Source organism: Schistocerca cancellata, chromosome 2 (genome assembly GCF_023864275.1).
Source record: "Schistocerca cancellata isolate TAMUIC-IGC-003103 chromosome 2, iqSchCanc2.1, whole genome shotgun sequence".
NCBI lineage: Eukaryota > Metazoa > Arthropoda > Insecta > Orthoptera > Acrididae > Schistocerca > Schistocerca cancellata.
The window spans coordinates 693,356,758-693,376,345 of record NC_064627.1 but is presented as its reverse complement, the minus strand read 5'-3'; the positions used below and the strand labels follow the sequence as shown (position 1 = coordinate 693,376,345).

The 19,588-nt window shown below is 39.2% G+C and overlaps 2 protein-coding genes across 3 annotated transcripts in view; one reads left to right on the top strand and one right to left on the bottom strand.

Annotated features, from left to right (window-relative positions):
* LOC126162465 (UPF0193 protein EVG1 homolog) overlaps positions 1 to 19,588 on the top strand; it is a 176,164-nt gene that overhangs the window by 144,764 nt on the left and 11,812 nt on the right. The gene's annotated exons all lie outside the window — the stretch shown is intronic.
* Positions 15,130 to 19,588, bottom strand: part of LOC126162464 (gem-associated protein 2) — a 98,536-nt gene continuing 94,077 nt past the window's right edge. For both annotated transcript variants that reach the window (XR_007535076.1, XM_049918994.1), the window contains exon 2: positions 15,130 to 15,971. Coding sequence is in view for 1 of the 2 variants with exons in the window: in XM_049918994.1 (XP_049774951.1) it covers positions 15,960 to 15,971 (12 nt within the window). In the remaining variant the exon portion in view is untranslated. The remainder of the gene's footprint in view (positions 15,972 to 19,588) is intronic.

Genomic DNA, 19,588 nt, shown 5'->3' with positions numbered 1-19,588 from the left:
ACTATGGACTCCGATAACACATTCTTCATGGCCTTGCCTTGGCAATGTCAGAAACCACTGCCTCTTGGTTTGAGTGATGTCATACCCACATCAGCTGCACTGCGAATGACTGTAAGTTGGCACAAATTCGATGGAACCAGACATTCCTCTACATGCTGTACGGACTAAAAATTATGGCGCAGACATGGCAAAGATTTATTGATTGCATACTGATCAATTTACCTTTTTGTTACACCTATCTTGATGATATCATAATTTTTTTGCAAAATGAGGAAGACCATGATGACCACCTGCAAATCATGTTTGATAAGCTGGCCTCTCATGGAGTCATGATAAATAATGACAAGTAACAACTTCAGAAATCCCATGTGACCTTCCATGTTGATGCATCTGGGGTGCATCCTTCTCCTGGGAAACTCACCAGAAGTTACATGGCATGACTCACCCCCCATTTTTCAGCAGATGGTACACTTACCAGTCACCACCACAGCTTATACTGCTGCCAGCCCCGCAATGCCTCCTTGCCTCCTGTGGGCACAACAGTGCAAGGCAACACCACTAACATGCCTCCCTCTTCAAACGCTGCTGCCAAGCCAGCAACAATTAAAGACACTGCCAAGACTACTTCCTTATCTGCCAATGTTATCAGTGGCAACCCGTTAGTCGCACCACAGATGTTGCTCTTTGGGCATGCTGTACACCCCCCCGGCACACCATGCTGATTATGACATGTGTTCTATCACATTCACTGTCACACAGCTGCCTACATCACTTTAGACAGATGACACTCTGTTGCAGTCTCTCCTCATGGGCTCCACAATTGGGGGAGGGGGGGGGGGGGGGTTCTGTGGCAGCTCTGAATCTGTAAATGGGGATTGCTGCCCCATGAGGGAGTGAGAGTTGGTACACTCTTTACACTCATAATGCTTACATGTGTTATGTATATGTGCTTACTAATAACCAGTGTGGAAATTGTATCTCTATGCTGTGTCACTATTCTGCTATCATGCTGCTGGTACCCAATTCCACATACTAAATACTGAAAACAAGTTTGTTTCAAATGCAAAAACAAGTTTTGGGGCAGGAAACAATTCTTTAATAGATTTATATTTGTTGAATTGGAAGTATCCCAGATTGGTGATCAAGTTTGCGCAGCATTCTTATTCGCTGAACATGCCCTAGGTTTGTTTATTTTTGGAATATGCTGCATTCTTACATAAACATAATATTTTTACTTTTTTAAAATAGAAATCCAACACACCATATACTTTAATTTTCTTCATTTAATCATAAAAAAATTGAGAGGTTTGACCTAACAGCAGCACTTATATAGAGTTTTGACATTGCATTAAATTATCTGTATTACTACAATTTATGTTGTACATAACCTATAATGAAAAGAGATTAACACAAATAATTTCACATGTGACAATGAGGTCAAGAAGAGCTATAAATATGTTTTCAACTAACAGTTTGGTCAGTTGCAAAACTATTCTGTTCTGAACTTTGTAAAATACTGTATATCAATTCAACAATTACTATTACAATATGCAATTCTTCATCAAAAATAAATTTATACTTCATTTGCCTACAATAATACTTCCTTTAATGGCAAATTCCAATACATACTGAAGACTGGTAAATTGAAAATTGTTTGAATTAAGAACAGCCAGTTCCATCATCTTATAAGATTTTAGTAAATTTCTTTCATCAGTAGGCTGATTATACTCCTTGTGCCATTATACAATGATTAGTGTAAGTTTAAAATTAATGTGTGACTATACTTATATGTTTACATAACAAAATTATCATATATCATGATATTTAGTAACCAGGTGGAACATGTAGTATGATAGGAGATTTTGATCTGTTACATTACAATATACATTAATGAAGTGAAGTAAATTTTAGAAGCTACACAATACAAAAATTTATTGCTTCTTCAGTTACATTGAATAGCTGCTGTTTTATCTTATACTGCTTGAGCACTTACCTTTAACATACAGGAACAGTTATCTGTGTGCTAGGAGAATAAAGACCTGTTTCCAGTAAGCTTCCAATTTGTCATGGAGCTAACTAGAATATTGAATCCTTGAAACTAGGGTTGCAGTTTTAGCATAACTACTTTATTAACAATACTTAAATGTACATAAACATGAAAGAACATGAATAACTTGAGAAAATTAAAAATGAAGGAAAATAAATATGAGAACAGAGAGTAAACAGGAGTCAGAGATTATGCTGCAATGATTTTGTCTTCATAGCACTTCATGAGTATGCCTCCCCCTCCCCCTCCCAGTACTAATGGTATTTTCTAGTAAAACGGATGTGACATCCATATCAGATGAGGGCAGATAGTGGGAGAGGGACTTCTGCTAAGTCTGCTGTAGATTCATTGGACATTTTGTCCAGCATCCACTGTGGCTTATCCGGTTTGAGATGCTAGCACAAGAGGTGAAGAAAGCAGGTTTAAAGTGATTAATGGAACTCATAGTTGACATACCTTAAATGTCTTACATCTCATATAATGACTGTATACGGTCCATCACATAATGGCTGCAGAGGCTTTTGCACAGTATCTTGTGTGACAAAAACTTGATTAGATTTCCAGAGGTCAGCGAAAGTGAAAGGTCGGAGAGTATGCTGCTCTCTGGTTGCAACTGGACTTTGTTGGCAAATGTGTGAACATAGCTTTTGAACAAAGTCTGGTGCCTCAACAAGGTCATTAGGCATGTTGCCAAAGAATTCACCAGGCAATCAAACATTTTGACTATAAACCAGTTTCTTTCTGTGGCATTAAGATCTTTGTTGATAGAAGTGTGGAGATCCAGAAGGGCAATTGGTAGAGTGTCTGTCCAATCTTGTGATCCATTACATCATAGGGATTGTAGATTGTATTTTATTGGTCCTGTTGTCTACATAGCAGCTTGTGCATAAGACATTGGACAAGTCAAGTTATAAATATACAGGCTGAAAGTCATTTCAATGCATACATATTGAAGGTTACAATAATACACTTTACACGTAAGTATTTATAAAACACATTTCATAAATTTAAATACTCTTCAATGGAGTAAAAGCAGTGATGCTGTAAATATGACTTTAGAGATTTTCCAAATGTATTGACCTCAGTGATAGCTTTTATGTTTTCAGGAAGTTTGTTATAAAGCTTAACTCCCATATGAAAAGTACCTTTTTGACACAGTGCTGTGCTGATTTGAGTCATATTTAAGTTTCTGTTTTGTCTGGTAAAGTGCTCATGTACATCACAGTTTTTTGCAGTCTCTGGTCCTTGCCTATTATATTTAATTTAAAGAACAAAAGGGTTTCCATAATGTATACACATGGTAATGGAGGAATACCAGATTTCTTAAATAGGGGTTTATGAGAGTCTCTAGGCTTGCACCCAAACAAGATTCTAATGGCCCTTTTTTGTAGTTTAAAAGTGCTATTAGCTGTTTTAGAGTTTCCCCAGAAGGTGACCTCATATGTAAGACAAGAATGAAAGTACGCATGATATGCATTCAATACCGTTTTCTCACTACAGCATGATTTTAATGAACAAAGAAGGTAACAAGTTTTGTCCAGTTCTGCATTGAGATATTCAATATGCTTATTCCATCTGATGTTACTCTGCAGCCAAAGTTCTAAGAATTTGGTTTCAGTACTGTTATCAACTGGTTCGTCATTGATAGAGACTGATGGGATAAACATGTCCTTGTTAGGAACATTGTGGAATTTTAGAGCAACGGTTTTCTTACTGTTTATTACAAGCTGATTACTCTGTGCCCAGCTGCTAAATTGTTTCGTGACCGTGTTTACTGTCTGCTGTAACTGTTCATCGCCATCTCCTTTTAGTAGAATCATGTCATCTGCAAATATGATTGTTTTGTGTGCATCAACATTTAAGCTTAGATCATTTATGTACAGAAGAAACAGAAGGATACTTTTAATTGGTGATATAAATGCTCAACTACGCCATTTGCTGCTGAATGACGTGCTGCTCTTTGAATATGCTTCAAGCCTAATATACCAGCAAGTGACTAGAATAGTCATGATTAAAATTACCTGCCTTGGTCAGTGGTGATACAGAGAGCCACTCCAAAATGAGCAACACATCTGTGAAAGAATGTAGTTGCAACTATTTCAGCAGTGGCACCAACCATCAAAAAAACTTTAGGCCAATAAGTGAAGTAGTCAATGGTAGTTAGGCAGTAGGCATATCCTTCAGATGGTGGTAAAAGCTCTACAAAGTCCATGTGCACATGTTTGAGGTTTAAATGGCTCTGAGCTCTATGGGACTTAACATCTGAGGTCATCAGTCCCCTAGAACTTAGAACTACTTAAACCTAACTAGGCTAAGGACATCACACACATCCATGCCTGAGGCAGGATTCGAACCTATGAACGTAGCAGTCGCGCGGTTCCAGATTGAAGCGCTTAGAACCACTCAGCCACACAGGCCGGCTGCACATGTTTGAATAATTGGTTAGGTGGAACAGATGTATCAAGGGATGCATTGACATAGCAGGTGATCTTATTATGTTGACGTGCCACATACTGATGCATGAAAGCTTTGCAGTCTCTGTCCATATTCACCCACACAAAAACTTGCTTAACCAGCCTCATCATACTCAGGACCCTAGGGTGGGACAAATCATGCAGCGACAAGATTTCCTGATGATGAAAATTTACTGTTCCAAACAGGCCTGAATTTGATGTAGAAACATCAAAATACAACAACATGTTTGAATAAGGTATCTGGATGCAATGAGGCTGCAGGCCAGATGGATGTACAAGTAATTTTTGCAGTTCACTCTCATGTTGTTGGCCCAAGGTAAATGCTTTGCAGTTGATGCTGCCCAGTACTGCATACATGGAAGAGGGTGTCTGCTGGTGTATTGAGTTCCCTATCAATATGGACAACATGTGTCATGAATTGCTCTATGTAGTCCAAGCATCACAGATAATGTGGTGATACTGTGTCTTGTCTGTGATGAAAAGCATAAATAGTGGCTTTTGACCAGTGACCAGTTTAAACTGTCAGCCTTCATGCATATGTTGAAATTTCTTTATGGAAGCATAACCTGCAATAACTCACAGTCATATAGTGGCCAGTTCTCATTTTACAGAGAGAGTTTCTGGCTGAAGAATATCGGGAGCTGCCAATGTTGATCTATTTGTTGTTGTAGTGTAGCACCTGTAGCTGTTGCTAAGAGTACAGCCTCTGTGATACCAGTCTTCACATTGTTAGAGTTTCTACTTCGCTATTCCACTGTAATTTGTCACTTGGTTCTGGTGAACCTCATAAGAAGTGTTTCAGTGCAGCAGCTAGCAGTGCATGGTTGTGCATGAAATGGTTTTAAAAGTTAGCGAGACCGAGAAATCTTCACAACTCATGGACTGTCATTGGCTGTGGTAAGTTTTTTATGGCTTCCATTCTCTCTTGTAGTTGCCAAATTCCTTGGGTATTAATTGTATGAGAGAGAAATTGAACTTCAGATGCTCCAAACATGCATTTTGATTGATTGATGAGTGAACCATGTGAACAGATGTGAGTAAAGATTTGATATAAAAGTTCCAGAGCTGGACATAACTAAAACATTGTCAGTATAGATGTAGCATAAAACACTGTCAGCATAGATGTAGCATAAGTCGAGATCACTTATGACTTCATCCATAAAATGCTGGAATGTTTAGACCGTGTTGCATATTCCAAAACACATCCTAGTGAACTTGAATAGGCTAAACAGGGTACAGACAGCGGTCTTAGGTATGTCTTCTGGAGCAATGGGTATTTGGCAGAAAGCACATAACAATTTTATTGTTGAGGAGTCATGTTAACCATGGATACTAATGAGAAGTCTTCAACATGCAGAACAGGGTACCAGTTGGGGATTGTTCTGGCATTAAATTGTTGGTAACCACTGCATGGTCACCATCTATTGGTTTTCTTTGGAACTATGTGGAGAGGTGACACCCAGCTGTCGTCTGACAGTTCTTGGGACCATATAAAAGCAAATTATTTCTTCACTAGCTTCAGTTTTGCAGGTGGTAGTTGATGAAGTTGAGTGGGAATCAGTGGTCCTGGCATGGTTAGAATATAATGCATTGTTGAGTGCTGTACATGGGCTTATGTGGGTAGCTATTGAGTTATCTCTAGGAAATATTTAAAGAGTTCTAAATACTGAGAGTTGCCAGTGATCATGTGTATGGCAGTGCTGTCTACACAGCATAAACATCTATGGTCAGCTAAGTTAGGGGTTGTATCAAGAAGGCGGCAGTGATATAGGTCTGTTAGCAGGCTGTACAGTCATAAAAAGCCTTCTCCAAGGATGGGGTATACTACATCTGCCACAATGAATTGCTACACAAACTCACAATGATGTCTTAAAGTCAATGAAGGTATTACACACCCATATGTCTTAGCTGTGGAACCACTGGCAGCATAGAGGTGACAGTCATCACTGCTACAGTGAGGTAGTCGAAAAGACGGGTATACAAATACGTCAGCACCTGTTTCCTCTAAAAACTACAATTTTGTACAATGTTCCATAACAAAAAGCCAACGGCTGCCATCTAGGAAGCCTGTTGCCATAATTACTAACTTCCAGAGACATTTTCCATCTCATGTGGGGAAGAGCATTTTTCAGCTTCAAAGCCAACTCTTCTTTGGTACAAGCATACCTTTGCAGCTGAAGGCAAACTGTGGCATCTCCTCAGTGAGTGGTGGTGCCATAACTGCTGACTAGACTGGATGTGGTGTTTGAGAGGTGGCAACTTATGCAGTAAACTCAGAAATTTGTGGTTCTAATGTGGTGAGGGGATTGTCTGATTGTGAACATTCAGCTGCAACACATGTGGATGGATACATCTCTGCAATGCAGTCTGCTGTTGGTGCTAAACTGTTGAAATTGTTGACGCATATACTGAGTATTTTCTGTTTGTCATCCAGTAGGCATTACAGCTAGGTGTTTCACAGAACACCTTCATTAACTGCATTGATTGCCAGGATCCATAAGCAATGCAGCAAGTGTGAAGGTCTTTGATCACCTAACTCTTCTGTGTAGAATAACTTCCTTACTCGTTTGATTTCAGGTTGAGACTTAGAACATTTTTAGTGGTGATGGAGAGGCCAAAATTATTCTGCACTTTCATGACCATGCCTTGTGGAGAGCAGTGATGGCATAACTATATTTTGTTTCATCAGAAGCTATGTGTGCTAACACAAACTGACTTTTGAATTGTGGAAAACATATAACAGGATTTTGTTGCAAGGATAGAGTGGTTTAACTGTTATATGGTTGACCAGTGTGTTTGTAGGCAGTATTAGATTCTGTCTCTTAGATAATTAACCATTCAGTACTGATATGTGGAAGACATGGGGCACAGTTTATGCAGTCATTTCATATTAAGATGTGGCACAGCTTGGAGCATCAGTGGTCACCAGAAATGTTGTGGATTCAGTATAACTTTACTGACAACATTTTAAAATGCAGAAACATGTGAGTGCATGAATAACTTGAGACCATTACAAAGCAAGGAAAATAAATATGAGAACAGAGCATAAATAGGAGTCAGAGATAACACTGCAGCCATAAGGATGTAATCTCATCTTTTTCACGCTTTATTAATGAAATAATTTCTGTAATGACTAGCTAACAACGTATACTTTTAATTTTCTTTTGATTTCACTGAAACTCTGTTTCTTGTTTTATGGGAAATTGAACACCAGTGAAGACATTTGCACAGGAATACAAGACCTTATTCTGACCCACAGACAATGCTTCAGTGTCTACATGGACATTATTTTTCTATTTTTAATTTGTGATTGTCTGAATCACATTTAAAATGAAACTGTCTGTCATTGTTGTTAATAAATACCATTAAGAATAAAATCTCTGGAAAGTGAATATAAAAATATCACGATCTTTGAAGAGGCATGTGCAAGATGCAAAGATGCAAGATGACATTCAAACTGGTTTATTGTGCAAACTGAACACTTTTGTTATTTTAGCTAAATTGCCCATGGAGGATAGTGGGCAATGACAGTACACATAGTAAGCTAGGACCATAGTTTTCAAGTTGGCATAATGAGAAAGGATCCATATTCAAAATATGACAAACTCAGCTTTTTCATTAATTTTCTGTGTGTTGGGTTGTTGGTTGGTTGGGTTGTTTTGGGGAAAGAGACCAAACTGCGAGGTCATCGGTCTCATCGGATTAGGGAAGGACGGGGAAAGAAGTCGGCCATGCCCTTTCATAGGTACCATCCTGGCATTTGCCTGGAGCGATTTAGGGAAATCACAGAAAACCTAAACCAGGTTGGCCAGATGCGGGATTGAACCGTCGTCCTCCCGAATGCGAGTCCAGTGTGCTAACCACTGCGCCACCTCGCTCGGTCTTTCTATGTGTTAAATCCATTTTACCTTGCCTTTGGTAACAAAGCAAGAAGATTTACAGATAATTTTTTATAGACTTTATGATTATTTATGCATGTTTCTGCTTAATAGCAGAATATTTTTTATTCATTTGAAATTGCCTAACATAATACTTTGTTCCATTCAAACAACAACTGTCTGCTGTAGACCAGTTCTAGTCTTACTCAACTATAATCTCGTCTGTGTGTGGTATGGTTGAGCTTTGGCCCATTATTAGTATGCTTATGTAATCAACAAATAATTACAGTTTTTGAACACTTCTTTAAAGTCATTGACAGATTTATGTTGGGTGGTAGGAGTGTACTTTGTACCTTAAAATGGCCACTACCTTACCATTGGCAACAATTTCTTGTTGACAGATGGCCCTTCTACTACCACAGATTATAACAGCAGACAGATCAAGCACAATGCAGCAAATCACATGCCAATTCAGTGGTGACAAACAACAACTGATGAGCAGCCCTACCATCCAGAACCAGTTTCTGTTGCCTCATACAAGTACCTCAATGCTCAAAGCATGGCAAAATGTTGCCTAGATTGAAGAGCTACACTATACATTGGAGCACACCAATGGCAGGAAACAAGTTATTGAAAACCACATGAGATGACGTATCCTGTTCATCAAGAGGGATTCATTCAGATAGACGCTGTATGTATTGCCTTACAGCTTATACCAGTACCAAATCTTGTGAGAACTGGCTGCACTCAAACAAAGTAACTTCCAATGCATTACCCATCCTGCTCTCAATTGTGACACTTACAGCAAGGATTAAGTCTGATAGCATCCCAGTTACATAATATGCCCAGCTATTCCATTTTTATGGAAGCAAGGGTGATTCCTCTCAACACAGCAATTACTTCTAAATCAATTGCTTTGAATGTATTTAAAAAAGATTTCAGTTATTCATCAACAACTTCTTGTTGTAAATCTCAACCCTGTGTTTTCCCCTTAGTGTTCTTTTTCATTTGTTCATTCACGCATTGTGTTCTGTAAATTTTATAATGAAGAAGAGCCTTCAGGAACATAAAATGAGTCAAGTTATACATTAACATGTAGAAGCAGCCATTGTAGGCTGCACCTGTACACTATACTAACAATAATTTATTGCTATAATGCGCGTCATTTACGATGGTGGCCGAGTTTAGGTTCATTCTGTGCATCTGATGTCACAAAACACAGTCAGCCAATGAAGAGAGATCGACATTGCCAGAGCTCGACTGCAGTGCAGAGCACGGGTGAGTGTCTTCAGTTTTAGAAACGTTAGTCGTAAATAAAGTAACTGAACAAAAGCAATGTCTTGATAGCAGACTTTCTTTTATAGAAAGTTTGGAAAAAGCATTCTTTATATCAACTGCTTCATATTCTATTAATTAATTAAACGAAACAAGCAATAAGACTTCTAATTCAGGCGATAGCAAGGAAAGGTGTTTGCATCATTCTCATGAACCACTTTTTCGCAATAAAGAACAGCGGTAATTGTTTATTTCCTATTGGACTTCGACGAAACGTGAGTAATTCATAGTCATACCAACAGTGTTTGTTGGTATTTTGCCTGACATTTTAAAGTCCTCCAGGAATTCTGTTGAATGATGAGCTGTGTTGCCGGCTGTGGTGGCTGAGCAGTTCTAGGCGCTTCAGTCTGGAACCGTGTGACCGCTATGGTCACAGGTTCGAATCCTGCCTCGGGCATGGATGTGTGTGATGTCCTTAGGTTAGTTAGGTTTAAGTAGTTCTAAGTTCTAGGGGACTAATTATCTCAGCTGTTAAGTCCCATATTGCTCAGAGCCATTTGAGCCATTTCTGTGTTAGTGTAATGGTTCTGAGTTCAAACCATGTTCAGTACTTAACATTTTCTTTATTTAAAAACAATAGCGAAGTGTCTTACTTCATGAATTTTATTCGTTTGAACGTAATTTTTTGAAATTTCTAGTGCTTTGTCTCTTCATTATAATCATTTTCTAATTTTGTCCTCCAAGATTTCTTTTCACAGCAATTAAAAACAATGAAAAGGCACACATACAATATTCATGTTATCTGTTTTGTTTGTGTATCTTCTCTTCTGCAGTCGCTGTTTTACTATTCATATTGAATTATATTCTTTTGCGACAGTATTAAAAGTATTATTTAGAGCAGAATTTCGGCTCATATGTTGCTGAGCTACTTGATTGTCTGACGCAATTCTTTGCTTCGCTGCTTTGGCAACATCATCATATTCAATGTTTTCATCGACTGATCTATGTTTTGGCAAGTATTTGCTGTCCATTGTGACAAACACAAATTGTTTGCGCACTGCGCCTCACTGACAATGTATTTTAGTTTCTGTGTTTTATTACATCCACAATTCAGTTTTGTGTACTTCGCCAATTTTGTTTTAATCAGAACTTTTTAGAAAAAAGTGAAATGACTCTGGTATATATAAAACTTTTATTACAGTCACGAAAGATGGAATATTTCTCAATATTACATATGACACCTATCTGGTACTTAAATTAAATGAGATATTGTTATACAGTAAATTTTATATGAAATTTAGGTATCTTGTCCACATTTCATTCTCAACATTGTGGCAACTAAAATCGACCATATGGAAAGTATACGCTATGGACTTTTACCTCTGCAAACTCTTCAAAATTTCGTGCAATGGTTTATTACATTTAATGCTGCACAATAACTGTGTTGAACATCAAAACAAAATGAAGTCATTTATGGGGGGAAGGTATCAGTCAAGAAAATGTGTAAAAATCAAAGTTTTGGGTCAAATAGTTTTTTGTGAAATTGAATGATAAGTGTGTCAAAGCACTCGGAGCACCATGTGTCTGCACAGGCGAGCAGTGCAGTGCAGAGAAAATCGCGCACAGCACGGAATGTGGGGAGCATGTCTCTGTAGCAGCGAAAGGGTTAATGCGGCCGTAGTGGCTTTACTTCATAAACTGCGCCCTCCCCTCTAAATGTAAGTTTGCGAACTACACTATATTATGGCGCTGCTTCTCTTGGCACATGCATCGTTTGCAACTGGTAATGCAGCAGTCTCCTGCATCTGGGCGGGCATGCGCAAGCCGCTAAGATAAAAGAATTGAACTATAGTGCAAATCTACTTCTTATTTTGTAGTTTTCTCTTCATCTAATATTACATGCTGCATCCTCTCTGCTAAAAAATCCTCAGCACAGCCATAAACTTCATTTCATACCATGTATGATCATATGTCTGTGGTTCACAGCAAAAATTGGATTAACAGGATCATTAAGCAAATAAACACTGTATATGTTACCCCTGTATGCAGTGACCTTGTTATTCAGGCACAAGAGCACACATAGTTGGAAAGAAGATGGCTGTAAGTGAGGAACAAGAAGCTGCAGTTGAAAATGCATGACTCCTCCTTCAGTGTCACCCTAGCTTGTATAAATGTAGGCATGTATGTATGTGAGACATTAAAGGTGCACTTAATGATTAACTGGAGTAATCAAACTTTGGATTACTAAGGATGTGTAATTGTAATACCTTGTGGATACTTCCATCAGAGGTTCGAGCCTTCCTTTGGGCATGGGTGTGCGTGTTGTCCTTAGCATAAGTTAGTTTAAGTTACATTAAGTACTGTGTAAGCTTAGGGACTGATGACCTCAGCAGTTTGGTCCCATAAGATCTTACCACAAAGTTCCAATTTTTCCTTGTGGCTACTACTTTTACACTGATAATAATTAATCTTCTAACTAAGTGAAATTATTCTCGTTAATTGTCCAAAGTCCACACTAATGCAGCAAGACCTAATGGTTCTGTATTATATCATGAAAGACTTGCAGAACACAGGCAACAATTTTTAAGCCTTCAGCAAAACTGATATAGAGTACTGAAATAAAATTGTGATCTGGCTGTAATAGTAAAACTGTGTCACCTGTGAATTTACTACTCAGAAGTAGAAACTTATATAGATTCCACAGATAATGATTCAGTGCTGTTCAGTTTGCATTTGGTTATACGATGCATAGCTGTAGCAGCTTCCTCTTAACTGCAGAAAAACACTTCTCAAATTCCCTTGATCGTGCTTGCAGATTCACCAGCAAACATCACTACCAAAATATCTAAAGTTACTACACAGAAGCTTGGTACAAATTCACTTTCCACAGATTAGACCTCTGGAAAGACTATTAGAATTACCTTTTAACAAACCAATATATTCTTACTGAAACATACACCTGTGGCTTCTTTTTCTCTTTATATACTCATCAAATAATTCAGTTCCAATCTATTTTATGAATGATGTCTTACAATAGACACCTATCAGCCTCAGAATCATATATATATATATATTTGCTAATATCCCTGTTGATTGCTAATTTTGCACCTAAGCAATCCATTCACTTCAGGCCAACTATATGTTATGGAGTAAACGCATTTCTCCCACAGGTGAAATGTGCTAACTTGCTGCATTTTACAAATTTTCAACATAACAATTGAAAGATCACTGAACTGCCAGCTGATCAGCTCAGCTTTATTACAACAAACCATAAAATATCATGAACTAGCACTGGCTTGGGCTGTGATATTATGTGGCCCCTTGTGGTAGCGAAAATATACACTGGTGTCCAAAATTAAAGCAACACACCACTACTTTCCTGTTCTGTGTCTAATTCATGATATAATCATACAAACTGTCACCAGACGTTGGAATGATAATGTTGTCCATGAAAGATGACATTCCAGTCAATGGAAAACCATACCAATGACGACGTCAGCACACCTATCAAAAGGGTAGTGTTTGTCGGTTGGTCCCACATCCACAGTCGCTGTGTATACAGTCACAGACAGTGCAGTACGGCACAGAGAAGATGCCTACCAGATTCTCTGCAGTGGAAGGCCATAGGAAGAATGGAAACAAGACAGTCGCAAACTGATGTGGCACAATGGCTTAATGTGAATCATCCTGTTGTTTCTTGGAGTGGTGACATCTTATAGAGACCAAAGCTGTATCCCAAAAACCAGGATAGGGCCAACCAGGTGTGACTTCAGAAAGAGATGACCATTCTTTGGCTGTAACGGAATGATGGTACTGCCTTAGTACTGCAAGGCAACTTGATGTGTTGTACTGAGACAAATGGTGTACAGAAGGCTTCAGTAGAGTGGCCTTTATTGTCAGAGATCTGCTGTATGTGTACCTCTGGTGCATCTTCACAGAAGGAAGCATGTAGAGCGGAGTTTGTAATCTTACTCTCCCACACATCACTATTAAAATTCTGTCTTTGCACAAATTTTGAAAGCTTCAAGAGGCGTAAGATATACAAAAGAAAAACTTTTTACTTATCTTCATTATCTTGTTGTTGTTGTTGTTGTTGTTGTTGTTGTAGGCTCCAAGTCTTGTCTAGGGGTACATTCTTGCAGCTGAAATTTTGATTTAATGTTCTGGATTCCTGAAGATGAAATAACTGATGAAGATTTTCCTGTTGCTATGAATATCTTTTTATTTTATCCCATTCTTCTAAATCACACCGACTTTAAAATTTGCACTTCTGTCACACCACAAATTACATTATTGTTGACAAGTTCATCAAAATACATGCGTTTCCATCAGAGGCATGCCCACCGCTACTTACATTCTGCGGTACTCACATTATTCCATAGAGTTTACAAACCAAAAGAGTTTACAAATTTTCATGATAAAAGAAGAATCATCACCAAGTTATAACATTATATTATAAACCGATCCAGAAATAAATTTATTAATTCACATTAGATTGTACAATTAATAATATGAATTATAAGAATACCAGAAATTTCATAATTTCAAATAATTATGAAAGAAGTGTAATTTTAACTGTACATACATAGTACTAACAAATTGATTGCTTTTTACACATTTTAGCCTGAAACATAACATATTGTATACAAAATCATATGAAACTCATTCAGTTAGACAGCTGATATAATGATCACCCATACAAGAATCAATAGTATACATGGTATCGGTTATTTCTATAGAAAAAAAAAAGTAATGTTAGAGGAGGGTGACCCATTATTATATCCCCATCACAAAATTTGGAAACGGAATGTTTACAATATTTTGTGACAGGCTATAAGGTTTGCCAAACGGTTTACAAAATGATGCCCAGGATAGCAGATAGATGTATAGAAGTATCTGATGCATTACAGATTACAGAGAACATAAGAAAAATATCTACTATGCAAATCATAATCTGCACATATATCAGGATATGGCATTCAGATTTTCAGATCTGTGGAACATACTGTCACACGACAAATAATACAAGGTCACAACTACAACATGACGCCACTAAACTATAAAAATAATTACAGAGACAATGTAAATTATAGAATTTACAAATTTTAAGTTAAGATCTATACAATCAAACCTTCAAAATCTTCAAAAGAGAAGAGACAAAATTTCAGAGCCTAAGCGTACGACAAGTGAGCCAACTTGAAAAACTCACAATAATGGGTACATACCACAAGAATATACTCAATCGTGAGTAGTAATCAATCAGTCACATAAACTGTATGATTCAATGATATGTTGACTCATGAAAGAACAAAATAATAGAAAAATATTAAGGCCTAAGTTTACAATGTGGGGATCGACCAATGAATCCAAACCACATTGAGTACAAAAGAGAAAAAAATTTTTGACACAGCAAAATGAATAAAGCTCATAATCATACATAATCAACTTGAAAAACTCACAATAATGGGTACATACCAGAAGAATATACTCAATCGTGAGTAGTAATCAATCAGTCACATAAACTGTATGATTCAATGATATGTTGACTCATGAAAGAACAAAATAATAGAAAAATATTAAGGCCTAAGTTTACAACGTGGGGATCGACCAATGAATCCAAACCACATTGAGTACAAAAGAGAAAAAAATTTTTGACACAGCAAAATGAATAAAGCTCATAATCATATCAATATATATTACTCAAGATCCAATCAGATATAATATTGCAATACTCAGGATAAATTCAGGTAAACATAGCCATAAATAGCTTTGAATGATGACACAATCCAGTAGCTTGAGAACCAAAATCAGAGTATGACAGCAGACATGCATAAATTCTGTTATACTGCCCATACTAGTAAATGTCATCCACACTATTTGCTAACTTTCCATACAACCAATCTACATACATAGAGACCTCAAATATTAATTGTCAAATGACAAAAAAAATACATACTGACTTAAAGTTACATAATGATTGGAAAGTCAATCCCGAATTTTTTTTTTTTTTTTTTTTTTTTTTTTTTAAGAAAGACATGCATTTATGCTGAATAACACTGTCTTGAGCAGTCTTGGCCACCATTTCACAAATAAAAGTCACAACACAGCTCCAGTCAACAGATGCTCACGTACGTTACCCAGCACCAATGATCTCTTGCAAGTTGACTGGTCCATCAGGATACAGCCATACATCTTTGTGGAGAATGGATCGACGGACATCTTTCAGCTTCCTCCTTAGAGTTCTCATCACATGCTCCAACAAATAGATAACTTCCTGTCTAGCATTCACATCAAATCCTGAAACATTGTTTTGTGTACTAATTATGCTACACACACACACACACACACACACACACACACACACACACACACACACACACACACACACACACGTATATTTTTCCCACGTGGAATGTTTCCCTCTATTTTATATATATATATACCTAAAAACAAAGATGATGTGACTTACCAAATGAAAGTGCTGGCAGGTCGACAGACACACAAACGAACACAAACATACACACAAAATTCAAGCTTTCGCAACAAACTGTTGCCTCATCAGGAAAGAGGGAAGGAGAGGGAAAGATGAAAGGATGTGGGTTTTAAGGGAGAGGGTAAGGAGTCATTCCAGTCCCGGGAGCGGAAAGACTTACCTTATGGGGAAAAAAGGACGGGTATACACTCGCACACACACACATATCCATCCACACATATACAGACACAAGCAGACATATTTAAAGACAAAGAGTTTGGGCAGAGATGTCAGTCGAGGTAGAAGTGCAGAGGCAAAGATGTTGTTGAATGACAGGTGAGGTATGAGTGGCGGCAACTTGAAATTAGCGGAGATTGAGGCCTGGTGGATAACGGGAAGAGAGGATATATTGAAGAGCTAGTTCCCATCTCCGGAGTTCGGATAGGTTGGTGTTAGTAGGAAGTATCCAGATAACCCGGACGGTGTAACACTGCGCCAAGATGTGCTGGTCGTGCACCAAGGCATGTTTAGCCACAGGGTGATCCTCATTACCAACAAACACTGTCTGCCTGTGTCCATTCATGCGAATGGACAGTTTGTTGCTGGTCATTCCCACATAGAATGCATCACAGTGTAGGCAGGTCAGTTGGTAGATCACGTGGGTGCTTTCACACGTGGCTCTGCCTTTGATTGTGTACACCTTCCGGGTTACAGGACTGGAGTAGGTGGTGGTGGGAGGGTGCATGGGACAGGTTTTACACCGGGGGCGGTTACAAGGGTAGGAGCCAGAGGGTAGGGAAGGTGGTTTGGGGATTTCATAGGGATGTACTAAGAGGTTACGAAGGTTAGGTGGACGGCGGAAAGACACTCTTGGTGGAGTGGGGAGGATTTCATGAAGGATGGATCTCATTTCAGGGCAGGATTTGAGGAAGTCGTATCCCTGCTGGAGAGCCACATTCAGAATCTGATCCAGTCCCGGAAAGTATCCTGTCACAAGTGGGGCACTTTTGTGGTTCTTCTGTGGGAGGTTCTGGGTTTGAGAGGATGAGGAAGTGGCTCTGTTTATTTGCTTGTGTACCAGGTCGGGAGGGTAGTTGCGGGATGCGAAAGCTGTTGTCAGGTTGTTGGTGTAATGCTTCAGGGATTCCGGACTGGAGCAGATTCGTTTGCCACGAAGACCTAGGCTGTAGGGAAGGGACCGTTTGATGTGGAATGGGTGGCAGCTATCGTAATGGAGGTACTGTTGCTTGTTGGTGGGTTTGATGTGGACAGACGTGTGAAGCTGGCCATTGGACAGGTGAAGGTCAACATCAAGGAAAGTGGCATGGGATTTGGAGTAGGACCAGGTGAATCTGATGGAACCAAAGGAGTTGAGGTTGGAGAGGAAGTTCTGGAGTTCTTCTTCACTGTGAGTCCAGATCATGAAGATGTCATCAATAAATCTGTACCAAACTTTGGGCTGGCAGGCCTGGGTAACCAAGAAGGCTTCCTCTAAGCGACCCATGAATAGGTTGGCATATGAGGGGGCCATCCTGGTACCCATGGCTGTTCCCTTTAATTGTTGGTATGTCTGGTTTTCAAAAGTGAAGAAGTTGTGGGTCAGGATGAAGCTGGCTAAGGTAATGAGGAAAGAGGTTTTAGGTAGGGTGGCAGGTGATCGGCGTGAAAGGAAGTGCTGCATCGCAGCGAGGCCCTGGACGTGCGGGATATTTGTGTATAAGGAAGTGGCATCAATGGTTACAAGGATGGTTTCTGGGGGTAACGGATTGGGTAAGGATTCCAGGCGTTCGAGAAAGTGGTTGGTGTCTTTGATGAAGGATGGGAGACTGCATGTAATGGGTTGAAGGTGTTGATCTACGTAGGCAGAGATACGTTCTGTGGGGGCTTGGTAACCAGCTACAATGGGGCGGCCGGGATGATTGGGTTTGTGAATTTTAGGAAGAAGGTAGAAGGTAGAGGTGCGGGGTGTCGGTGGGGTCAGGAGGTTGATGGAGTCAGGTGAAAGGTTTTGTAGGGGGCCTAAGGTTCTGAGGATTCCTTGAAGCTCTGCCTGGACATCAGGAATGGGATTACCTTGGCAAACTTTGAACGTGGTGTTGTCTGAAAGCTGACGCAGTCCCTCAGCCACATACTCCCGACGATCAAGTACCACGGTCGTGGAACCCTTGTCCGCCGGAAGAATGACGATGGACCGGTCAGCCTTCAGATCACGGATAGCCTGGGCTTCAGCAGTGGTGATGTTGGGAGTAGGATTAAGGTTTTTTAAGAAGGATTGAGAGGCAAGGCTGGAAGTCAGAAATTCCTGGAAGGTTTGGAGAGGGTGATTTTGAGGAAGAGGAGGTGGGTCCCGCTGTGACGGAGGACGGAACTGTTCCAGGCAAGCTATTCATAGCATCCTCCTACAGGCCAACCGCCAATTTGAACAGCATGCCACCCTTCACCTCAAAAAACTATCCAATCTCCTGGTTTCCCACCTCCAGAAAGGCAACTCACTCACCCTTCACAACCTTTCCAGCAAACCTCAACCACCTCTCATTGCACACAAACCCAGTCTCTCCCATCTACTCAATCTCCCACTTCCAGCTCCACTCCCTCCAAAACCTCAAAATTCCGATCAACATAATCTGGCACCACAACACCCTAATTCAGTAGTTAACCTTTCCTCCAAACCTCTCTCCCAATCCAAAGGCCTCACCTTCAGCCCCACTCCCAGATTCAACCAAACAGCCCTCGTCAAAGATTTACTATCCTACACTCGTACTCTCTGCTGGAAGTATCACTTTGCCACGAAGAAAAATTATGCAACCTTTCTGGTAATCTCCTTTTTAGTGCATCAATTAATGTAATTCCTTCAAATGGCCTGTCAAGGTGTGCTAATTTCTTAAATTGATTCTTACAGAACTCTTTCAGTGTGCCGTCCCTATTCCTATGATTTGGACCAATCAGAAATTCACTTTTAATTCTCCCTTGTTCAGCTTCCGACCAAAATTTATTTAAACAACTTTTTTCGAAACTTTGGTATGTTTCCCACTGACTTAAGTTTAGATTTACCCATGACAGAGCTTTGCTTTCAAGACATCTTTTAATAAATTTAATCTTTTGGTCATCACTCATGCCCGACACAAAACTATCTGTATAGTGGATGTAAATCACAACTTTGCCTGATAATAACTGAATGGAATTCATTTTCTTACGGTGCTTTAAGTAACAGTAGCATTTTACCTAAGTTACACATGCAACTTCTGTGCCATTTTTTCTTTCAAACACATTTTATAGTTTGCGATTGGTGTGCCCGTGGCCTTAATTGCCCATTTGGGCAAAGACTCCCAGGAAAACCATGGAAAACTTGGGTCACCCCATCTGGTTTCCCTTTGTCATTTATGAATTATTGATTATTTTCAATCTTTTGAGATGTCACAATTTACACAAAACTTAGGTCATT